The sequence below is a fragment of the Debaryomyces fabryi genome (genome assembly GCF_001447935.2).
Source record: "Debaryomyces fabryi strain CBS 789 chromosome Unknown contig00090, whole genome shotgun sequence".
NCBI lineage: Eukaryota > Fungi > Ascomycota > Pichiomycetes > Serinales > Debaryomycetaceae > Debaryomyces > Debaryomyces fabryi.
In genome coordinates this window covers 24787-44561 of record NW_015385516.1, presented here as the reverse complement: position 1 = coordinate 44561, position 19775 = coordinate 24787, and the positions used below count along the sequence as shown (strand labels likewise).

The following is a 19775-nucleotide window of genomic DNA, read 5'->3' as shown; positions in this document are numbered from 1 at the left end:
TACATCTAATCCTGATTTAGTCAAGAGATTATACGAAGGCTGGGATTTGACACCTTATGATAGAGATACATTCTACACCAAAAATAACTGGCGTTACAATTCTTGGACTAACTATGATGAAAAAGTCGAAGATAACAAAGATGCAGAAATCAGAAGACTTGCTCAAGCCATAGAAGGAATCAAGGTTGACTAGAAATATAGAAATATAGAAAATAAAATAGATGAATTACTATTCAGAGTAAACGCGATACACGAATATTAGAAAAATATGAAGTCTCAGTTTCTTTTGTTAGGATACGTTTCACATAAAGATCATTATAGTATTTAATATTTCAAATCATAGCGTATATCTATACTTATTCTTTACAAAACATATCTTGATTAAAATATAAACTCATATAAAATGTATTCCATATATGCATTTGAAAACTATATAAGACTAATATAATATTACCAAGGAATCTCAGAGCCATCATGACCAATAAATTTTCCATTATCATCCGGGCTTAAATTATCGAATACACTAAGCAAGGATGAAGCACTAGTCTCTGGCGTGATGACCATGGAGTCGATTGCTTCTTTAAGCTCTGGTGTTGACTTTATAATATTTTCTTTTCCATAGATTCCCATATCAGTGGTAACCATCCCTGGGTGAATGGCCACTACAGTAAACCCTTCGTCACGTAATTCGAAACTAATTTCCTTGGCAGTATAATTCAAAGCAGCCTTCGATTGACCATAGGCAGAAATACTTGTTTCGAAGAAGCCTCCAATTGAACCTCCAGCACTAGATATAAATATAATCTGCTTCTTGTTTCCTTTTGCAATAAGAGGATAGAAGGCTTGATACAGAAATATAGTTCCAAGAACATTTGTTCTCCAATGAGAAGTCCAAACTTCTTCATCAGCTTCTAAAACAGTCTTATAACTATCTGCAATAGCTGCATTAGAAATAAAGACATCAATTCCGTCAACGAGTTTTGCAACTTCGGTTGCCGCATTCAAATTGCTTTGTTTCGACCTAACATCTAACTCGACAACATGAACATTAGGATTAGTTTTAATCAACTGATTCAATTCAGTGGCCTCTTCTGGCTTTCTTGCAGTGGTGATTACCACGCTGTTTTCCCTTTGACTGATTTGCTTAACGTAGTTAAACCCAATACCCCTATTTCCACCTGTAATTAAATAAACTGTTTGCTTTGTCATTCTGTAATTATTTTTGTTGCTAACTTCTTTGTATTAATGTATCTGTATTCAACACTTCTCAATACTTTTCAATACGTTTTTCAGTTTCAACTGGCAATCATGTCTTCTTTTATACCATTTCTTGAATATGCATTAGTAATGACAGCTTCAGCTCTAATGGTAATTATTTGTCACAGTGGCATTTGAATGTGAAATTATCTCCGAACGTTTTTGACAAATTGGGAATTATCCGGATGCTTATTGATTTAATAGCATGAACGCCACTAAATTGAAGCCCAACCACTTGGGTTTTGGTTGAGATAGGGGGCCCAATTCAAACAAAGTGATAGAGCCTCCTATCCCAATATCCCAATGATTATAGTTCTTAATCTTGGGCTTGAGTTGAATTCTGTTTGTTCTTACTTTTAAAGGCTCTCAATCTCCAAGTCCAGAAATTATGCGAATGCTAGAACAGGCAATACGCAACTATGCATCATGTAGCTCAAAGTATAATTTAATGAACAATTAAACAAATAAAAATTTCGTTGCAATATGTTTCAAATGCTACTATGACTGACTGGGAACATGTCGTCACTAGATAGAAAAGCAACCCCTTTGCTAAATTTTATGGAATCCTGAGACATGTGCCTGTTTCTTATTACCTATCTTTGAGATTGATCCCAAAAGCTTACGGTCTAGTATAACTATATCAACCAGGAACACATTTACCTTTTGAAATAGGTAGGTATTTCGAATCCAAAGGTAATTTAATAAAGAGTGGTACTTATACGTACAATTAAAATGTCAAGAATAGATCCAACAAGTTCCAAATCCTTTCGAGAAGCATCTCTTTCACAATAAGTAACATTCTATCTTCTTGTGAAATACGCTTGAATCTTCAAGAACACGATCTAAGTATTCCCTAGCGTAATTGCAATTTAGTCTTTTACTACATGAATTTATGGAATAGCTTTCTAGGTCGGGAATTTAAGATTTATCTGAGCATGTTTTGCTAAATATATGAATACATATCAACTATTAATGTACATGATCTCTCAATACATCTACAAAGAGTAACATATCTTTTATATCATTCAGAATGACTGGCTTAAATGCCATGAACATAGAGTAAGATGTTAGCTGCTAATATATCAAGCTAGCTTATATAAGCAATTCTTTTTTTTTTCTCAGATTCATCTTATGAAAAATTAGAAAAACCAATGATCATATACTATCAAAAGAATTTAGGGAATAAAACTATGTTAAGCCAATATTCAATAATATATAAGAGAGCTATTGTTATCAATAGACATCTTTCAACTAGCTCAATAATCAGATTTGAAAATAAGAATAATTTTTTAAATCAACTTCAAGATAATGAAATAAGTGCCCCATCTAAATTAGCTCTGGAATCAACATTACCAAAAGTTCCTCAAGTTTCAAATTCCAAGAAGCCCCCACGTAAACCAACTGCTAAATCTCCTTTCAAGTCCTCAAATAAAATCGAAAATGACCCAAATTTTCATATGGTTCAATGGAAACAAAACATTGGTCAGTGGATTGTCAAAGCCTTTAAGATAGATATGGATCGTTCTAGAGCAGGACCTGTTGCCGGTTCAGAATATTTTGGAGAATGTAAAAGACAAGGTATGCACTATCCAAATGAACCTCTTTCCAATACAGCTAAATTTTATTACGAAACGTTAAATTTACCACAATCCTTTGCACAACACTTTCAAATTACTGCATTACATTATTGGATTTTATCCGTGAGAATGAGAGCTATGCCTTTTAAATATGGAAGAAACTATCAGCAGAAATTGGTGGATAGAATTTTCAGCGACATGGAATTGAGAATGTCTGAAGAATTGAAAATCAACTCCAATAGAATTATCGAGGGATATTTGAAGGATTTCCACACTCAGTTGTTGGGTTCAGTGTTGTCTTATGACGAAGGTTTGATGACTGACGATATCACTTTGGCAAGTGCATTGTGGAGAAATGTCTTTAATGGTAACCCGAATGCAGATATGAGACATATTGAGGCATTACTTGAATACGTGAGATCTCAATTATACGTGTTAAACAAAATGAGTGACAGAGAATTTGGTTTTGGAAACTTCAAATTTGTTGCCCCAGACGAGGTTGTTAAACCATTAACTGAAGCGCAAGAAGAAGAGTTGAGAGTTAAGGCTAAGGAAGAATTTGCTAACAAAACATTACCCTCGCAACAAAGTGTTTTATCGCTCGACGAATAAGTCAATATATTTCAATCTTGTATATATATATTTAATTAATGATTACAATTTAGCTTGTGTACTACCTGTATTTTCATCTTGAGTCCAGTCATGGCCCGATGACCCCCGAATCATTACATTCATTATTGCATAATCTTTGCCCTCGATGCTGTTTTCGGATTCTTTAGAACCTAGCATTATATCCTCGTAAAATTTGAATCCGAATTTATCATAAATGGGAATATTGCTTTTGCTTGAGCTTTCCAAATATGATACATTATTTGGTGACTTATCAATATAGTTTTCAAACATATAATCGAACATTAATCTTACATTTCCCTTTCCCCGAGCACTCTCTAATGATCCTAAGTATACTAGTGTGTAAACACCTTTGTTTCTAAACCTGGAGTCTGTTTCTAATATTCTTTCACATGTATCGTGTAATAATGGTAACATTCCATTAAATATTCTCTGGCGACCTTCTTCGTTATTGATTTCCCATAATCTGCCATAACCTGCTTCCATCAAATTTGAAAATGAATCTAAACCTGCCTTCAACGAGTCAGGAGTGGACCATACACCAACAGTCTCAAAACCGGCATCTGTCTCGTTGATTCCTAACACAATTCCTTTCAAAATATGCTGCTTCACGTATGCCTCATATAGTGTTAACTCTAATATATCTTTCTCATTTTGATCTTCGACATGCGATACTAGTAAATTTGCCAAAGCATCCTCTCTAAATGATTTGAATAAAGTCTTTGCGGCTTTCTTTGTATCTTCGACAACAAGTATCCTGATATTTCTGTAGCGGAGCGTATTTGGAATAGTTTCCGCTTTTGAATGATATTTGTCACCTGTAGATATTGACATGCTAAAATTATTGAGATTATAAATCTATGCTATTTTAACTTTTATGGCCATATCCACCGTGATATGAATGCAAAATGAAATTGGTAGACTTGTATATTATGAAGTTTTACGTCTATTTGTTCGTTCAATAGCTCCTTTTATAAAGAGATAACCATAGATATGCTCTCGGTACGCATTACTTGATTTGGAGACTGCCGTTTCGGGATGTAGATTCCTAATTGGGCATGTTCCGCTAATCAAAATGAAATTATATATTAACCTGGATAATCATAGATTACAATACTCCTCTTTATGGCAATCGATCTACAAAGCATGTAAATGATGCCATCAAAAATATCACTGCAACCAATCGAATCTGCATATGATTTTGAAGCCTACCATTCCCAACTTGCAGGCCTTTAAGTGTGCATACTACATCGTATTTACTAGAATGTTTATTAAATATTATGTAAATGGTGAAATCAGACAAGATGGACTTATTTCTTTCCCTTCTTTTTCTTCTTCTTGTTTTTATTAGAACTTGTATTGGTTGCATTTGATGCAGTAACTGGCGCAGCAGATTGGGTTTCTACAGCACCTTGATGTCCGCCCAGTTTCTTCTTTAATTCCTTCTTAGATGGTTTGTAGTAAGATCTAACCTTCATAGGTAACCATCTTTCCTTGTCTAACGATTCAGGATTAAATTCTGCTTCAGGTTTCACAACCTTCGAGGAAGAAAATTTTGGTTTCCTGGTTTTCTTCGTGACCTTGTTTACAGCAGGTTTTAGTTTGGTGATAGGTTTTTGTTGTTCTCTGATTGGAATCAAGGTTTCGATACTTGTTGCTAATAATTCGTCGACTGATGGGGTGGAGGAGGTTAATTTTGAAATTGGTGATAAATTTGAGGGGGAGGAGTTATTTAAAACGGTGGAAACAAGCTCATCATCAGGATTAACCTTATTTAATAAGCTAAACAATTTAGATGAACTTTCATTTTGAAGAATCAATAATTTGAACCCAATGATCTTGACAAAGTCGTAGTAATTTATATCGTCTTTGATTAATTTTTGATCAGTACCCGTAAAATGCTCCACAAGTCTACTAAATAATGCTTCCAAATTCTTGGTCAAGTTTAGTTGCTCATAGAGCTTAATCAAAATACCAATCAACCCTGGCAAAACTTTTTCGTTGTCGAATTGATAATTGCTTATTTTTTCCAAAGCAATCATAGATTGATCAAAACGATTTTGCTTTGAATTTATGAAAACCAATAACAATGTAGCTGCAATTACCTGTTGGTCCACGTTATTGGCTGAGACAAATTTAAATAATTTCTTTGAAATTTGCTTGTGATTTAACGAGTTTGAAATATCGTTAATATCGATACCTAACTTGATTAGCACCTTGTACATAACAGGTGTGTAATCACCCGGGAAATCATCTAACCATTGATTTATTGATTTAGAATTTAAGTAGGAAGACTTATTTGATAAACTTCCTGAAAAGAATGACAATAACAAGTGATTCTTAACTAAAACATGATATTGTGGCTTTGTTAACTTTTGTTGTAAGTGATGTAAGTTATATTGGTAGTTTAATTCACGATGCATAAAGTTAAGATTATCGCTGTTCTTACCCGTTATTGAAAAATGATTATTTGATAAGATCAACTTGACAATTAAATCATTAATTGGTTCAAGTTCTAATTCCTTTAAAATTTTCAATGCTTCTTCCGTCTTATTAGTAAATTGGTAAATGTAAGCTATAGTTAATTTTATTGGAGCCAACTCCAACAACACATCTTCGTGCAATAAGTCACTCTGATCCTGACATTTCTGTTCTGCCTTGTTAAGTAAGACTAATGCAGTAGCATATTCTCCTTTAGACAAATGAACTAAAGAGTCATTAAATAATAAATCGTATGATTCCTCAATTGAAGAATTAGTCAACGATGGGATATCAATAGAATCCATTAAGTTCTGTTGGTGAATAATTGCCCTTTCATTGCATGATAAGTCCAACGAATTATCAATCTCCTTATTAGATTGAATCAATTGCACGTACAATTCTAAGGCTTTTGCATTATTACCGTTTCTATAGTAGTCTTGCGCTAAGATGTGTTTCAAAGCTCTCGACAATATAGGGTTATTGGAAAAATCATTGCTATTGTAGATGTCTAACAATAATCTAGAGTTGCCGGTTTTGTAATAGATATATGCTTTTTCAAGGACAAATTCGATATGCACATCCTCTGGAACTTGTCTGATCAATTCAAGAGCTTTGTGATATCTATCTAAATTAATTAATGCAACAAGACAATTATGAAAAGATATTAAGTCATTAAACTCTTTGATATTTGACAAATATTGGTAAGATACATCGTATATTGTTTCATGCTCCGATACACTATGTGCCGAAGAAACATTCAAGCTCTTAAATGCTTGGACAATAGAATTTGACATGACTACTTGCTTAAAGTGATCAATGTAGGGTTAATTTCGTACTCACGTTGAATTTTTCATCGACACTTGAAATAATATTACACAAAACCTCAAGGTCAAAATACTGTATATAATATGGGGTATAAAGTAATACAAATCATAATATATCGAAACTAAAAAGGGTATCAGGATGTCATGAAGCTGTCTAGTTCTCTAGATAACAAGCATAAATAATAAGAACGTAACTGGGTATCATAAAATATAGTAGAAATAAATAAAAAATTAATGCAAGGGAATTGGTTAGTTAGTCAAGATTTGAAAGTTATTCTTTTTAATCAACTTTAACTTGGAGTCGTTCTTTCCAACAGATAACGATCTTCTTTTCTTAATAGAGTTGTGTTTTTGCATCAAATGATGCTCTACCTCATCCTCCTCGTTAAAGGGTTCTTCTTCAATCGCAGATTTAACAAGATATTTAGATGTGAGGAGGCCATTTTGCAAGTTAGATCTAGGTGGAGTTACAAAGCAGGGCAATTTGTTGTTGAACTTGTGAATTGACTTCTGTTCGTTCTGAAAATTCGGTGGCTGGTACAAGTCAGTCAATTGTACAGGGAACTGGTTGTAGGTCACGTATCCAGAAAATTCGTTGATGTTCAAGTTAGACAAGGGCTTTCTTCTAGCAATACAGGCTTGCTTGAATGTGCTCTGTTTGATTTTAGGTTGTAAGATGTTCTCTTGGTCATTGTGGTTTAATTTATTACAAGCCTCCAGTACGGTTTCAATACTGTCATTTTCTTTTCCAAAGGTTTCGTTGTCTGGTTTATTGTCATCAGCTAATGTGTCTCTGTAGTACACATTGTCCTCAAAAATAGCGAAGCTCAACTCCTTAGATGGACGTGTTTTTGTAGGCGACACAAATTTCTTAACCTGGGGCTTTTTCGTGGGTGATATGTTATGGCTGTTATTGTATGAAAGTCTTATACGCTGGTTGTTATATGGTGATTCAATTTGCTGTGCCATAAAGCCCTTTTCATTCTTAATAGGTGATGCACTTCTCGAATTCGAGTGTTTTGGTGATAAAATAGGCCTGTGCTTAGGGGAAGACATTATAAGAGAAATATTAGATATCTATAACAGCAACAAATTAATAAGACCAACCAGGTATAATTCTGTAAATCAATATATCAAATTACTTAGCAACTTAAAATATATTTATACATATATAAATCTTCTCAATCTTTTTTATAAAATATGAAAAGGGTATAATATTCTGTTAAGCGATGTAGAATAACTCCTTTTACACGGTCATTACGATATGTAAAATCGTGATTCTAACGTCTGTTCAGTATTTATTTCGTACCGCAATATTTGCCGATTGCAACCGTTACTCTGATTATATAATTGCACTTAAAACGCGCTTCCTTTTACCTATATATATATATATATATACGTATAGATATATTATTACAATAAATGATTCCTTACTCTAATATATACTTTCCCCATAAGATACGTTTATTAAATTCTGATACTAGAGGTAACTTCATTTGAATTGTAGACGGTCTTCTAACTGGGGTTTTATGAAGTGTAGAGTAGTATGGTGCAGCGTATATTTCCGCAATGAACGCGACTCGGGTAGGTGCAATTTTTATAATTTTTCCAGTTATACATATAAAATTTGACGAGCTAGACTATCACGAATTTAACTAACCCGTATCGGATACATTTTATACGGCTGCATACAGTGTTTCTGGGGATTTTATGCGGTGGTAGGACGATTTGTCTTTTAGGTGTATATTTGAGTGCTTATATATGTTTTAAATTTAACCTCTATAATAATTGCTTGGTACAAAAGGCATCTTACTAATGACACCATCTCTCAACTTGCCTCTGATTTCTATCTTGACATCGGTTCCGATCTTGAGACCGTTCTTGACGTATGCTTGGGCAACGTTTCCACCTATGGTTGGGGATGGGGCACCGGAGGTGATGTAACCAATTTCTTCTTTACCATCGGCAGCGAAAACTTTGCAATCGTCTCTTGGAGATGGGCCCTTGGCCTTGATACCAACACGCTTGTGGGTAATTAACGAGCGGTCTTTGATTTGAGCTAAGATGTTGCTTGCACCATTGAAGGTGGCGTCATCTTGTCTGCGGCTCTTTGGAATTAACCAAGCCAAGGTGGCCTCAATTGGAGTCTTAGACTCATTCAATTCGTGACCGTAAAGACACATACCGGCTTCCAATCTCAAAGAGTCTCTGGCTGCTAAACCAATTGGCTTAACGATATCAGGATATTCATTAATCAATAGTCTGAAAAATTCTTGAGATTCCTTAGTTTCTTGTGCGGTGCTTGATGGAATAGATAATTCGAACCCATCTTCACCGGTATAACCACATCTGGCAAAATGCACTTGAGAGTTAATAATGGATGATAAATGAGAGAATTTGGATTTCCCAAAAGTTAAACTCTTTAAGTTTTCATTGGTGAATTTCTGTAAAATTTCAGCAGCCTTTGGACCTTGAATGGCTAATAATGTACCTTCGAATGTATCATGGTTAACATCGTTGAAGTTTTGTAATTCCTTCTTGAGGAATGCGACGTCCTTTTCACGGCAACCAGCGTTGGAAACCATATAGTATTCATTCTCGCCATGCTTAGTAATGATACAATCATCAATGATACCACCTTGTTCATTCAATAATACCGACAAACTTGAAGAATTGATGTCTAATTCAGATAAATTAATCGGAGTGACTTTCTGTAAGAAATCAACAACATCTTTACCACTAATTCTATGTTGCAACATGTGGGATACATCGAATAACCCGACATTATTTCTAACCCAGTTATGTGATTCAGTGTGAGTTTGGCCCTTGTATAAAACAGGCATTTCAAATCCCGCATATGGGACCATTTTACCACAAAATTCGACATGGCAATCGTACAATGGTGTTTTAAGCAATTGTGAACCACTTGAATATAATCTTTTACCTACTACCCTTGACATTTTTATCTTTCTTTGTACTCCTATTTATCTCCATAAATATTTCATGTGGTTATACAAGATTATATATAATTGAACATCTCTTTTGACTCGGATATTGTTATCTTGACTCTGAAAACGCCGAGTCATTTCGGATTTGAAATAATCCTCATATATTAAAATTTTATACACTTAGTGGACTAAAACTGGCGGATGTAAAATACCGTACACTATTAGTCCTACGAACATACCATATACTATTATGCACCCCAATGAATATAGAGCCATGTTTTTTGTCTTAGCGCGTAAGGATTCATGATGTGCAATAATTGCTTCACAGATCTCATCGTTAAAGTTTAGTGGGGGAATATTCACAATATTTCTGGATGCAAATTTTGGATCATGAGAATGAATATATTCATCGTACCTAATTTCGTCATGTTTTAACCAGAAGCAGCTATATAGGATCATTAAGATGTTGATAATCCATAATGCAGGAATAAGAATTCCAACAAATATAGTTGTAGCAAAGAACCGGCGATATTTACAGTTGAACTTGCAAGAGTCGCAATGACATTTACAATAATTCGAGTCTAGCAAATCTTCGTTGACTTCCAATTCGGATTGTCCGATTGTGACTATCGGTTTGGAGGAAGTAAGGAAAATCATGTTGTATTTTACCCAAAATAATTTTCGAATGGATAACCACTTCACTTTATATGCTATGACATATAGTTTCAAGAAACTCCAAATTACCATATCGAGATATGGCAATAGGCCCGCAACTAAATGTCTCCCTGTAAGCTTTAATTTCAATATATTTGTTTCGATGGACACATTAGGATCGACAATGTGTTATATGCGTGTCAAGTCGATCTCGAATCCATGGTGCCAGGAGTTCTATCACTCGTATTGTGTATATTTTGCAGGTCACAGTGGCATTAAACTAAAATTTGTAAACAATGTCAGATTACCTACGAACAAACTTTAAGTACAATCGTTACATTTTATGATTGCTAGACAGCCTTTTTTTCCAGAGCATATTCAATCTTGATTTATTCTTACACTCAATTATTCTAAAGTGGAATTTATGGTTAGTTCGATAAGAGCGCACTCTCATCACATCACCAAAATAATCACCAAATAAATTTGATAGGTTCTTCTTACACATACTATTAAATAAAATCAAAGACCCAATGCCGTACAATGTCATCATTCGACATTAACAAGGTTGTTTCATGGTTGCAATCCACTAAGATAAAGGATAGAAATGATGGGTTGAGTCTAGTGGAAGACTTATTAAACTCAAAGTTCAAGCTCAATCCAAAACAATTTGATGTCTTGGTTGTTTCAATGTTCAAATTGATTGAAAATGAACAGATAAGTTATTCAAAGAACAGAACAACTAGTACTGAATTGAGGTTATCTTCTGGTTCGAATTGTCTTAAATTGTTGATAGAAAGATCGTTGGATTACAATCAAGAGTTACGAGATTCTAATAAACCTATTAAAATAAAATACAAATTCTACATGAGTGTAATCCATTCAATACGGAATTATTACTTTATTGAAGATGATATATTAGAACCTTGTGCATTAGACTTCACAAAAATTTTATCTTGTATCACAAGCCAAGGCTTTTTCAAGGAACACCTAAATTATGAAGATTGGTTACAAATCTATAATCTTATTATTAAACTGTCGAACTTTGTCCTTGACGATTTAACCAAATTAAACATACATGAAAAATTGATCATTGAGATATTCACGTCACTCCATTTCCTTATTCAAGCTGATTCATCAATATCAGTGAACTATTTGCAATTAACAACATCAACTGTTCCTAATAATTATTTCAAACTTCTAAGGGTTCTTTCCAAAACATGCATATATTTTAAAAAAGAAAGCATACTAACAGTGTTGATATTCAAGGTTATTAATAAGATGATTATTGTGCTATGCACCGAAAACATTAAATTTATAAATAAATTGATCCAGATTTCAATAAAATTAATGATATCATTTCACCAGACACAATTAGATTCTTTGCAAATTCAATTTCTTATATTCCTTAATTTGTCTGCTACTCATAATTTCTTAAATTTGCATAACTTACCAAAACTAATTGGAGATTCTTCTATTATACTGGACGATCCTTCCGATTCTCGGCAAGATATTTCAATAAGATCTAGCGAAGATTCAAGCACAATTAATCAGTCTATTGATAGCATCACAGATAGTGATAGTGACGAAGTAACCCTTTATAATGTCGGTGTACTTATCCAAAATTTAGCTACCAAGCTTTATTCCTCAAACAATCAGATTAACTCGGAAGATATATGCTTTCTTCGAATACCTAATGATGACAAGGTCTGGTTCAAATTCCGTTCAATTTATTTGAGAGCTAGTGCATATGATGAGTCTAATAGCGTTCAGTCTTGGTTGTTTATTGCTGGGTTATCAAAATTAATTAATTCATATTTCGAATTCAAGAAATCATTATATGAGCATAATATATTTAATTCTATTAACACTTTGAATGCCTCTGGTGTGAGGTCTGAAACTATCCATCAAAATAAACGCCAAAAGCTAGGTGTATTAAGTGAAGCATTGTATCATTCAAATAATATTCTGGAGTTTTGCAATAGACTTCTCATCGACAAAACTGATTATAAATTACAGCAAGCTGGAATGCAAATTTTGACTTTTCATCTAGAAATATATTCGCCTAAGGTTGACATAAAATCTTTAAACAGTAAAACAAATAATAATAACATAAGATTAAGCGGCAATTCCAGTACAAAAAGTAGTAGCATATTAGACATAAGTGATTCAACATTTCTTAATTCAACTTTTGATTTTCCGCTCCTGACAAATGATTCTGAATCACTCTTTAATGTTAATATTATTCTTAAAAATGTGCTTAATTCATTTGATACTGATGAGCTAAATTACTGGTCATTGATGGTAGCTAGAGCAATCATTTATGATTCTTTACAACGCCTGATTCATATTGATAAAAAGTTCTTCTTCCAGTTGCTTAAAATTGCATTACAACTTATCAAAAACAAAGAAGTATCTAGGGTTTCGTGCAGTCTTGCTTATTCAATTATCAGTTGTCATTCAAACGAAGACTTGAATAAGATAATGGACAAATCTTTAATATTACAAATTGATAATCTCATAGATTTATCTGAAATCAATGGACCCTTCTCCATTTGTGAAGAAAGTTTTCAATTATGGTATTCGATCAATAAGATTGTTAGAAATATTAACCTTTCGAGAAATTTCATATTGGCAGAAAGAATTCAAGACTGGCTCATCTGCAAATGGGATTTAACTTCTAATATTAATACAGGCTTCTGGTATTCTAGCATTAATTCGACATTTGAGGTTGTAAACTTCGTATGTTGGCTAGGTGGTATTGATATTGAAGAAAACGATCAGCAGAATATGCTGAACTCGTATCGTGGTGATTTAAATGAAGCAGATTTATTTATGAATTCATATAATGAATTAGAAATGTTCTTGTTAGATAATTATAAATTGCGTGAAAGCAATATGTCCTTAAGGACTGAGATTAAATTTTACAACTTGTCTGAAAATAAGACTTTTGATTACCTTTTAAGTCGAATAATTGAGACTGGTAAAAGTTACCTAAAAGATGAACGGAATCACGCTGAAGCACTCGAATGGGCAATGTTAGAACTTAGGACACTAGATTTATTAAGAGATCACGGTATTCCTAATCAGCTAATTAATTCCATCCAGAATCAAGCCTCTCTCTTGTTTGAAGTGGCTTTCTTAAAAAATGCATCGAGTAATGCTAATTTTATAGGGGTGCTAAGCAGGATAAACTTCAAGTCAATGAAACGAAGTTCTATTGAACTTATAGCGAACTGTATTGAATTGGACAATTTTTTCTATGAAATTTCAAATAATGGACTTATTGGTACAAATCAGAAATTGATGGAAGAAGACCGGCTTGATAACAATACTGATATGTTTCGTGACGAATTCAACACTACAAATGAAACGACAAACAGTTTTCGAATTCAGTCCAAATCGACTACATTAAATTTCTTCAATTTAGCATATGGAGAAGTATATTGTGTTCAAGCTTTAAAATGCATTTTAATTAGAAATGAAATTAAAGAAAACAGTACCTTCGAAACATTTGGTTTCATAGTTACATACCTTGAATCGTTGCGTCCACAGGAAGTGCTATACTGTCTTTGCTATTTGTGCAGAATTCTTGAAAATGGTGAAATCAAATCCTCGGAGATACCTATTACGGCTTGGACAAGGTTTGTAAGAATTTTAGGAGAAGGTCCATTAACAAATTTTGATTTAGAAAGAGACGAATTGACGATTATAGTCGTTTCAAAGTTGCTTACACTTCTGTTTCCTATATGGTACGATAGTTCGGATGATGCTTTTAAGAAGGATTGTTTAGACATGTGTTCCTGGTTATTGCAATGTGGTACTAAGAATTTAATATTAACAGAAGCTTCCAGTATTGAATTTTTGATTTTCATAATTACCTATTTACAATATAACGATCAGAGAATCATGGAAGATAATGAAATTAAATCACTTTTTATCTCTAAATTTACAAAATCGACAAACAACATAAAAATCAAGATACTCCCATGTTTGGTCAACTATTTAAAGTCAATATCTGTCCCCAATCAGATGACTATTTACAAGGAACTTTTTCTCAATTTTGACACTCCCCAGCAGTCAATTGAAGCATGCGGTACATTTTGCTTATTCTTTTGCATCTTATCTGATGCTTCAATTCAAGTTACAATTGCTGTAATTTTCAACTTTATAGAATATTCAAGGTTTGAATTCTTTTTGCCATATATTAAAGCGGCACTTTCCCTTATATATAAAAGATTGGATTTAAAATCAACAAAGGATTTATTTAACTTGTTAAAATATGAAATTCTAAAATCATGGTGGAGCTATGGGTTTGATATAATGCAATTTCCATATGGCTTGTTCGATTATGATAATATACCAAGCTTTCTTTCGTCCAATTATAAAGAACTAACTGCTATTTCAATATCCACTCAAACAAATTCTAATAATAATAATTTTGGTTTCTTAGAAACGATATCTTCTGTTAAAAATTCAGATCTTGCTAGTCTAATTTTCGATAGTTTGACATTGGCAATACCATTGGCATATACAAGAGAAGGTATTAGGAATGATATATTCAAGAAATTATCAGATATATTAAAGGAACAGTATCGACTACAGATGAAAGAAAAATTAGTCTCGATTATATTTGAAGTGATAAGGCTTACTGATATGTCAAATGAGAAATATATACGAGATTTAGGACCGAAGAATGAAGTGATATTACAACTTTTTAAAAGTGACTCCCAAACTTTAGAAACCCCAGGTCTGGTGTCAATATCACTTCATTCTAGTTTTGATCTCATAAAGGGTCTTGTTGAAAAGTATAGTGTAAACCCTAAATCTTTCTGGCAAGGAAACGTGTTATATTTTTTATTTCGCCATATTTCAATAATTTTTCATAATTCAGTCAATATCGAACAAAGATTATTATGTTTGAGGAAATTTAAGCTACTTATTATTCTAGGGTATCAAAATATATTTCTGGTTCATTTAGCAAACCTTTTGATTACAACATTATCTCCATTCTTAAAGGAATCAAATCTTCATGATGATATTGCAAATATTTTGTCTATTTTTCGAATCCAAAAACTAAGCAGGTGTGATGAATCTAAATTCTTGCCAATAATTGTGAAACTTGTTTCTTGCTTGATTGAAGTAGGTGATAGCATACCGTTTACTAATGTGCATCTTTTAAAAACGGTCGAAGAATATATAAGCTGTTCAAATAAGGATAGAAAAGTTCACATAATCCTTGAAGCAAGTATGAACATTTTGAATTCGGAACCAGTTGAATTGACAACGTCTGATATTGAATTCTTTCTAAATGATGAGGCTGAAATAAAACTTTGCACAACGGGTGTGAGTAATGTACATATCATGAAATTGATATCACTGATTTTCATGTTTATCGAACGTTTTGATGAAACTGGGGTACACGAAAATGTTGTAAAATTATTATTGAATCAAAACGATGATATGCATTGGCATTCCAAAACATTTAGGTTATGGAGTGCTGAATACTTAGCGAAATACTATTTGAAAGGAGGTTTAAATAACAATATTTCCCATATTGTTTCACTAGTAGAGAATGGCACACCAATTGAAGATACTTTTGAAAGTGATATATCCAGCATGAATAATATTTTGAACGAGATTCTACTGTATGTCGTATCTGATAATTTAGAAATTGCAGCTTGCGCAGAATCTATATTAAGTGTTTTAATATGGAAATTTAAAATCAAAAGATCAGATGTTGAGAAATTTTTAAATTTTGATAAGATTGAAAACGAATATGTACTGTTTATTGTTCCCTTGGATTTTCATTCTTGCATTATACTTAATTCTAATGATGATGAATTGCTCATTCTTGGACACACATTCAAAGAAATAATTTCTGATTTAGGCCAATCTTTAGAAGGAATACTGTTCGTAGCGTGGACAAGTCGCTTATTTCTATCGATTACACAAGAGTTGGCAAGATTTACCAGTATTGCCCCCTTATTTGCAAGTTTTGCTACTAAAGTTGATTCGTTTTCTAAGACAATCTTACCTGGTTTTATTTGCTACTATTTGAACATTACAGGGAAGGAAGGTTCGAAGCAGGTGATAAAGCTTCTTTCCGAATTCAGCAAGCTACACTCGTATGAATCCGACTTTGTTGAATTCCTTATACAAACATTACTAAAAATCAGAATGGGGGCAAAAAAATCAATTCCTATATTTATGGAGGTTTATCTGAGTCTAAATCTAGATTACTTTTATCGTATTGCTGCGGAAAATAACTACTCCAAAACTGCGTTAATGTTATTTGAGGATGAACTTAGCAATTCTGAAAAGGTTATAGATTGGCTGGGAAATTCAAAACTCCTATCTAATATTTATGAATCAATTGATAATGATGATTTGATATTTGGTCTACCCGAAGAAACATCGTTGGAATATGCCATCAATATGATAAATAGAAGGAAGGAAAGTTCAGACCAATTTAGATTTGATAGTGGTTTATTTGATACTAGTATTTCTTTTGATTTAGAAACGAAGAATACTAGAGTTCTCAATTCCATGATTCGCAATGGATTTTTAGGTGTTTCGAAATTAGTCAGTAAAAATCTAGATAATGGAGATAAAAATAACGCAACTTTTGAATGGGCATGGAAATTAAACTGTTGGGATATTCCTTCTCCGCGAGAAGCAAATGAAGAGCATCAGATTATCTATAAAACCTTGAAGCAAATTCATGATTACCCGAGTTATGCAAATGAAGCCTGTGAGGAGTCGTTATTGCAGACTTTGTATAGTAAGGATACTATAACCAACTACAGTTCCAGCCCAAAAGAATTCCGATTGAATATTGAAAGATGGCTCATTAGTTTGACGTGTATTTACAATATCAGAGACGTTTTACACTATAAAGAATCTAATTTTGAAGGTCTTCTACATGAATTTTCTAAATGCACAAATTGGTTTGAGCAGGCAGATTTTGATTGGTCCGAAAATATACTCCTAGCAAGGAAATCAGCATTGCAAATATTGGCTGAATCATCTGCTGATATATCGTCGCTTACAAAAGAAAGCATGTGGTTATGTTCATTACATGATTTGATAAGATACAATTCAATCGCCATAATTGCTGATGAACTGCAAAAGCTGGTCAATTCAATTGTTATGATAAATGAGCTTTCTAAGTCAAAGTTTTCTGAGTCTGATCATTTGCTTAAGGATAGTATTAGCCAACTTACAAAATATCAAATAGCTCGAACACTCTGGCAACAAGGGCAAACTAGTATACCTGTTATAATGTTGAAAGAATTGCAACAGAATGAAGCGATCAACCTTTCAATTAGTAATATGCATATTACACCAAGTTTGATTAATGCAAATTTAGTTGAGTGGATGTCAAAATCGAGACAGGACTTGGCATCAAATATTATGGAAAAATATGTTTTGCCTACTGCTGATATGGTAACATCGGTTAAAGAAATGGATCAAAAAGCTAAGGTATATGAAATTCTAGCGAATTTTTGTGAAACTCAGTTCAGGTCTCGTGGTTTGAATGACCATATATATAAGCTAGAAAAGCTGGTTGAATTGAAGAAGTCCGAGATAGAAGAATTGAAAACACATTATAGCAGAATGCCAGTTGCAGCTGACGAGAAAAAAAGTGCTCAGCGATACTATTCAAAATTAAAAGCTCAATATATCGCGGAATTATCTGATCTAAATTCATTGAAAAGAAGTATAAGTGAATTTTCTGACAAGGCTGTTGAGTTTTATTTGAAGAGTATATTAACTGATGGTGATAGTGATGAGAATTTAGACAAATTTTTTGCTTTATGGTTAGAGCATTCAAATAAAGATGAATTACATGTGACTCTTTCCGATAATATTTTGTCATTGCCAAATCACAAATTAATCAGTTGGTCAACCCAATTGATATCCCGTCTTTCCAGTGAATCATCCAAATTCCAAAGCTTATTGAAATCTTTAATTGTGGGTCTATGTTTCGACCATCCATATCATTCGTTGTATGGCTTGATTTCTTTAAAAAAGCATGAATCGTATGCAAAAAAGAGTTCCAATGTATTACTTATCTCAAAATCTCTAGCTGCAAACGATATCTGGCAACAGCTCATTACACGAGGTAACAAAAAAGTCAGCGAAATACTTCTTAATGTTGAAAAATTCTGTGATGAGTCAATTAAACTAGCAGAATATAAAGTACCTAAAGGAAAGTCAATTCAGTTGGGCAGTTTAAAAGTTGGAGATTACTGGCTTAATCATTTATCTCACATTCCACCACCAACTATAAGCTTGACTGTAGATTTATCAACTAGCTATGATAATGTAATTTATTTGGAGAGGATTGATCCTAGAGTGACTATTGCAACATCCGGTCTAAGTTTACCAAAAATTGCCTCATTCTACTTATCTAATGGTTCGGAACATAAGGTTTTATTGAAGCATGGGACTGATGATTTGCGTCAAGATTCTATTATGGAACAAGTATTTGAAAAGGTTAACAATATTTTCAAGAAAGATAAAGAAACAAGGAAACGGGAGCTAAAAGTAAGAACATATAAAGCTGTTCCATTGGGTCCTGAAACTGGTATTATCGAATTCGTACCCAATTCAATAGCACTAATAGATTCTATCAGACCCTATCATATGAAAATTGATATATTGAAGGCAGATAAGGCTAGAGATTTAATGAAGACCTGTCAATCTGCAGACAAAACAGAGAGATATAAGACGTATGATAAAATAAGCAAGAAAATATCGCCAGTTTTAAGATATTTCTTTTTTGACAACTATGTTACTCCCGACACTTGGTTTGATTGTAGAACTTCGTATACTCGTGGAATTGCCACAACTTCAGTTGTAGGCCATATATTGGGTTTGGGTGATAGGCATTGCAATAATATTTTATTGGATAAAAGTTCTGGTGAGCCTATTCACATTGATTTAGGTGTAGCCTTTGACCAAGGTAAGAGATTGCCAATACCCGAAACTGTACCTTTTAGGCTAACGAGAGATATAGTGGATGGTTTTGGAATTACTGGGGTTAATGGGGTTTTTAACAAGTCTTGCGAACACACTTACAGAGTATTGCGGCAAAACAAGGAACACATACTAGCAATTTTAGATGTACTACGTTGGGATCCCTTGTATTCTTGGAGTCTATCCCCTATAAGGAGGAAAAAGTTACAAAATGAAGGAGATAGAACTGAAATGGGTCACTTGAACCCCCAAGAAGACGGTTCAGAAGGTGGACGGGCAGTTTTGATGGTTTCAGATAAGCTTACTGCTGGTGGCTTGAGTGTAGAAGCAATAGTTAGAGAACTTATCCAAGAGGCGACAAGTCCACATAATTTGGCATTAATATATTGCGGATGGTGCCCATTTTACTAGAGTATATATTT

The 19775-nt window shown here is 33.3% G+C and overlaps 7 protein-coding genes across 7 annotated transcripts; 2 read left to right on the top strand and 5 right to left on the bottom strand.

Annotated features, from left to right (window-relative positions):
- Positions 1 to 450: 450 nt before the first annotated feature.
- AC631_03866 (SDR family oxidoreductase) lies at positions 451 to 1209 on the bottom strand (the record flags this gene model as incomplete). Its single annotated transcript, XM_015612695.1, has 1 exon — positions 451 to 1209. One exon carries the CDS (start codon positions 1207 to 1209, stop codon positions 451 to 453), a length of 759 nt encoding a protein of 252 aa, XP_015466496.1.
- Positions 1210 to 2447: 1238 nt separating this feature from the next.
- Positions 2448 to 3446, top strand: AC631_03865 (uncharacterized protein; the record flags this gene model as incomplete). Its single annotated transcript, XM_015612694.1, has 1 exon — positions 2448 to 3446. The coding sequence occupies one exon, from the start codon at positions 2448 to 2450 to the stop codon at positions 3444 to 3446; it is 999 nt and encodes a 332-aa protein (XP_015466495.1).
- Positions 3447 to 3488: 42 nt separating this feature from the next.
- Positions 3489 to 4298, bottom strand: AC631_03864 (uncharacterized protein; the record flags this gene model as incomplete). The annotated part of the gene is made up of 1 exon (XM_015612693.1): positions 3489 to 4298. The coding sequence occupies one exon, from the start codon at positions 4296 to 4298 to the stop codon at positions 3489 to 3491; it is 810 nt and encodes a 269-aa protein (XP_015466494.1).
- Positions 4299 to 4774: 476 nt separating this feature from the next.
- On the bottom strand, positions 4775 to 6739 carry AC631_03863 (signal recognition particle subunit; the record flags this gene model as incomplete). Its single annotated transcript, XM_015612692.1, has 1 exon — positions 4775 to 6739. One exon carries the CDS (start codon positions 6737 to 6739, stop codon positions 4775 to 4777), a length of 1965 nt encoding a protein of 654 aa, XP_015466493.1.
- Positions 6740 to 7018: 279 nt separating this feature from the next.
- On the bottom strand, positions 7019 to 7825 carry AC631_03862 (uncharacterized protein; the record flags this gene model as incomplete). Its single annotated transcript, XM_015612691.1, has 1 exon — positions 7019 to 7825. The coding sequence occupies one exon, from the start codon at positions 7823 to 7825 to the stop codon at positions 7019 to 7021; it is 807 nt and encodes a 268-aa protein (XP_015466492.1).
- Positions 7826 to 8541: 716 nt separating this feature from the next.
- GCV1 (glycine decarboxylase subunit T) lies at positions 8542 to 9729 on the bottom strand (the record flags this gene model as incomplete). Its single annotated transcript, XM_015612690.1, has 1 exon — positions 8542 to 9729. The coding sequence occupies one exon, from the start codon at positions 9727 to 9729 to the stop codon at positions 8542 to 8544; it is 1188 nt and encodes a 395-aa protein (XP_015466491.1).
- A 1182-nt stretch (positions 9730 to 10911) lies between these two features.
- On the top strand, positions 10912 to 19764 carry TEL1 (DNA-binding protein kinase; the record flags this gene model as incomplete). The annotated part of the gene is made up of 1 exon (XM_015612689.1): positions 10912 to 19764. One exon carries the CDS (start codon positions 10912 to 10914, stop codon positions 19762 to 19764), a length of 8853 nt encoding a protein of 2950 aa, XP_015466490.1.
- Between the last annotated feature and the right edge of the window lie 11 nt (positions 19765 to 19775).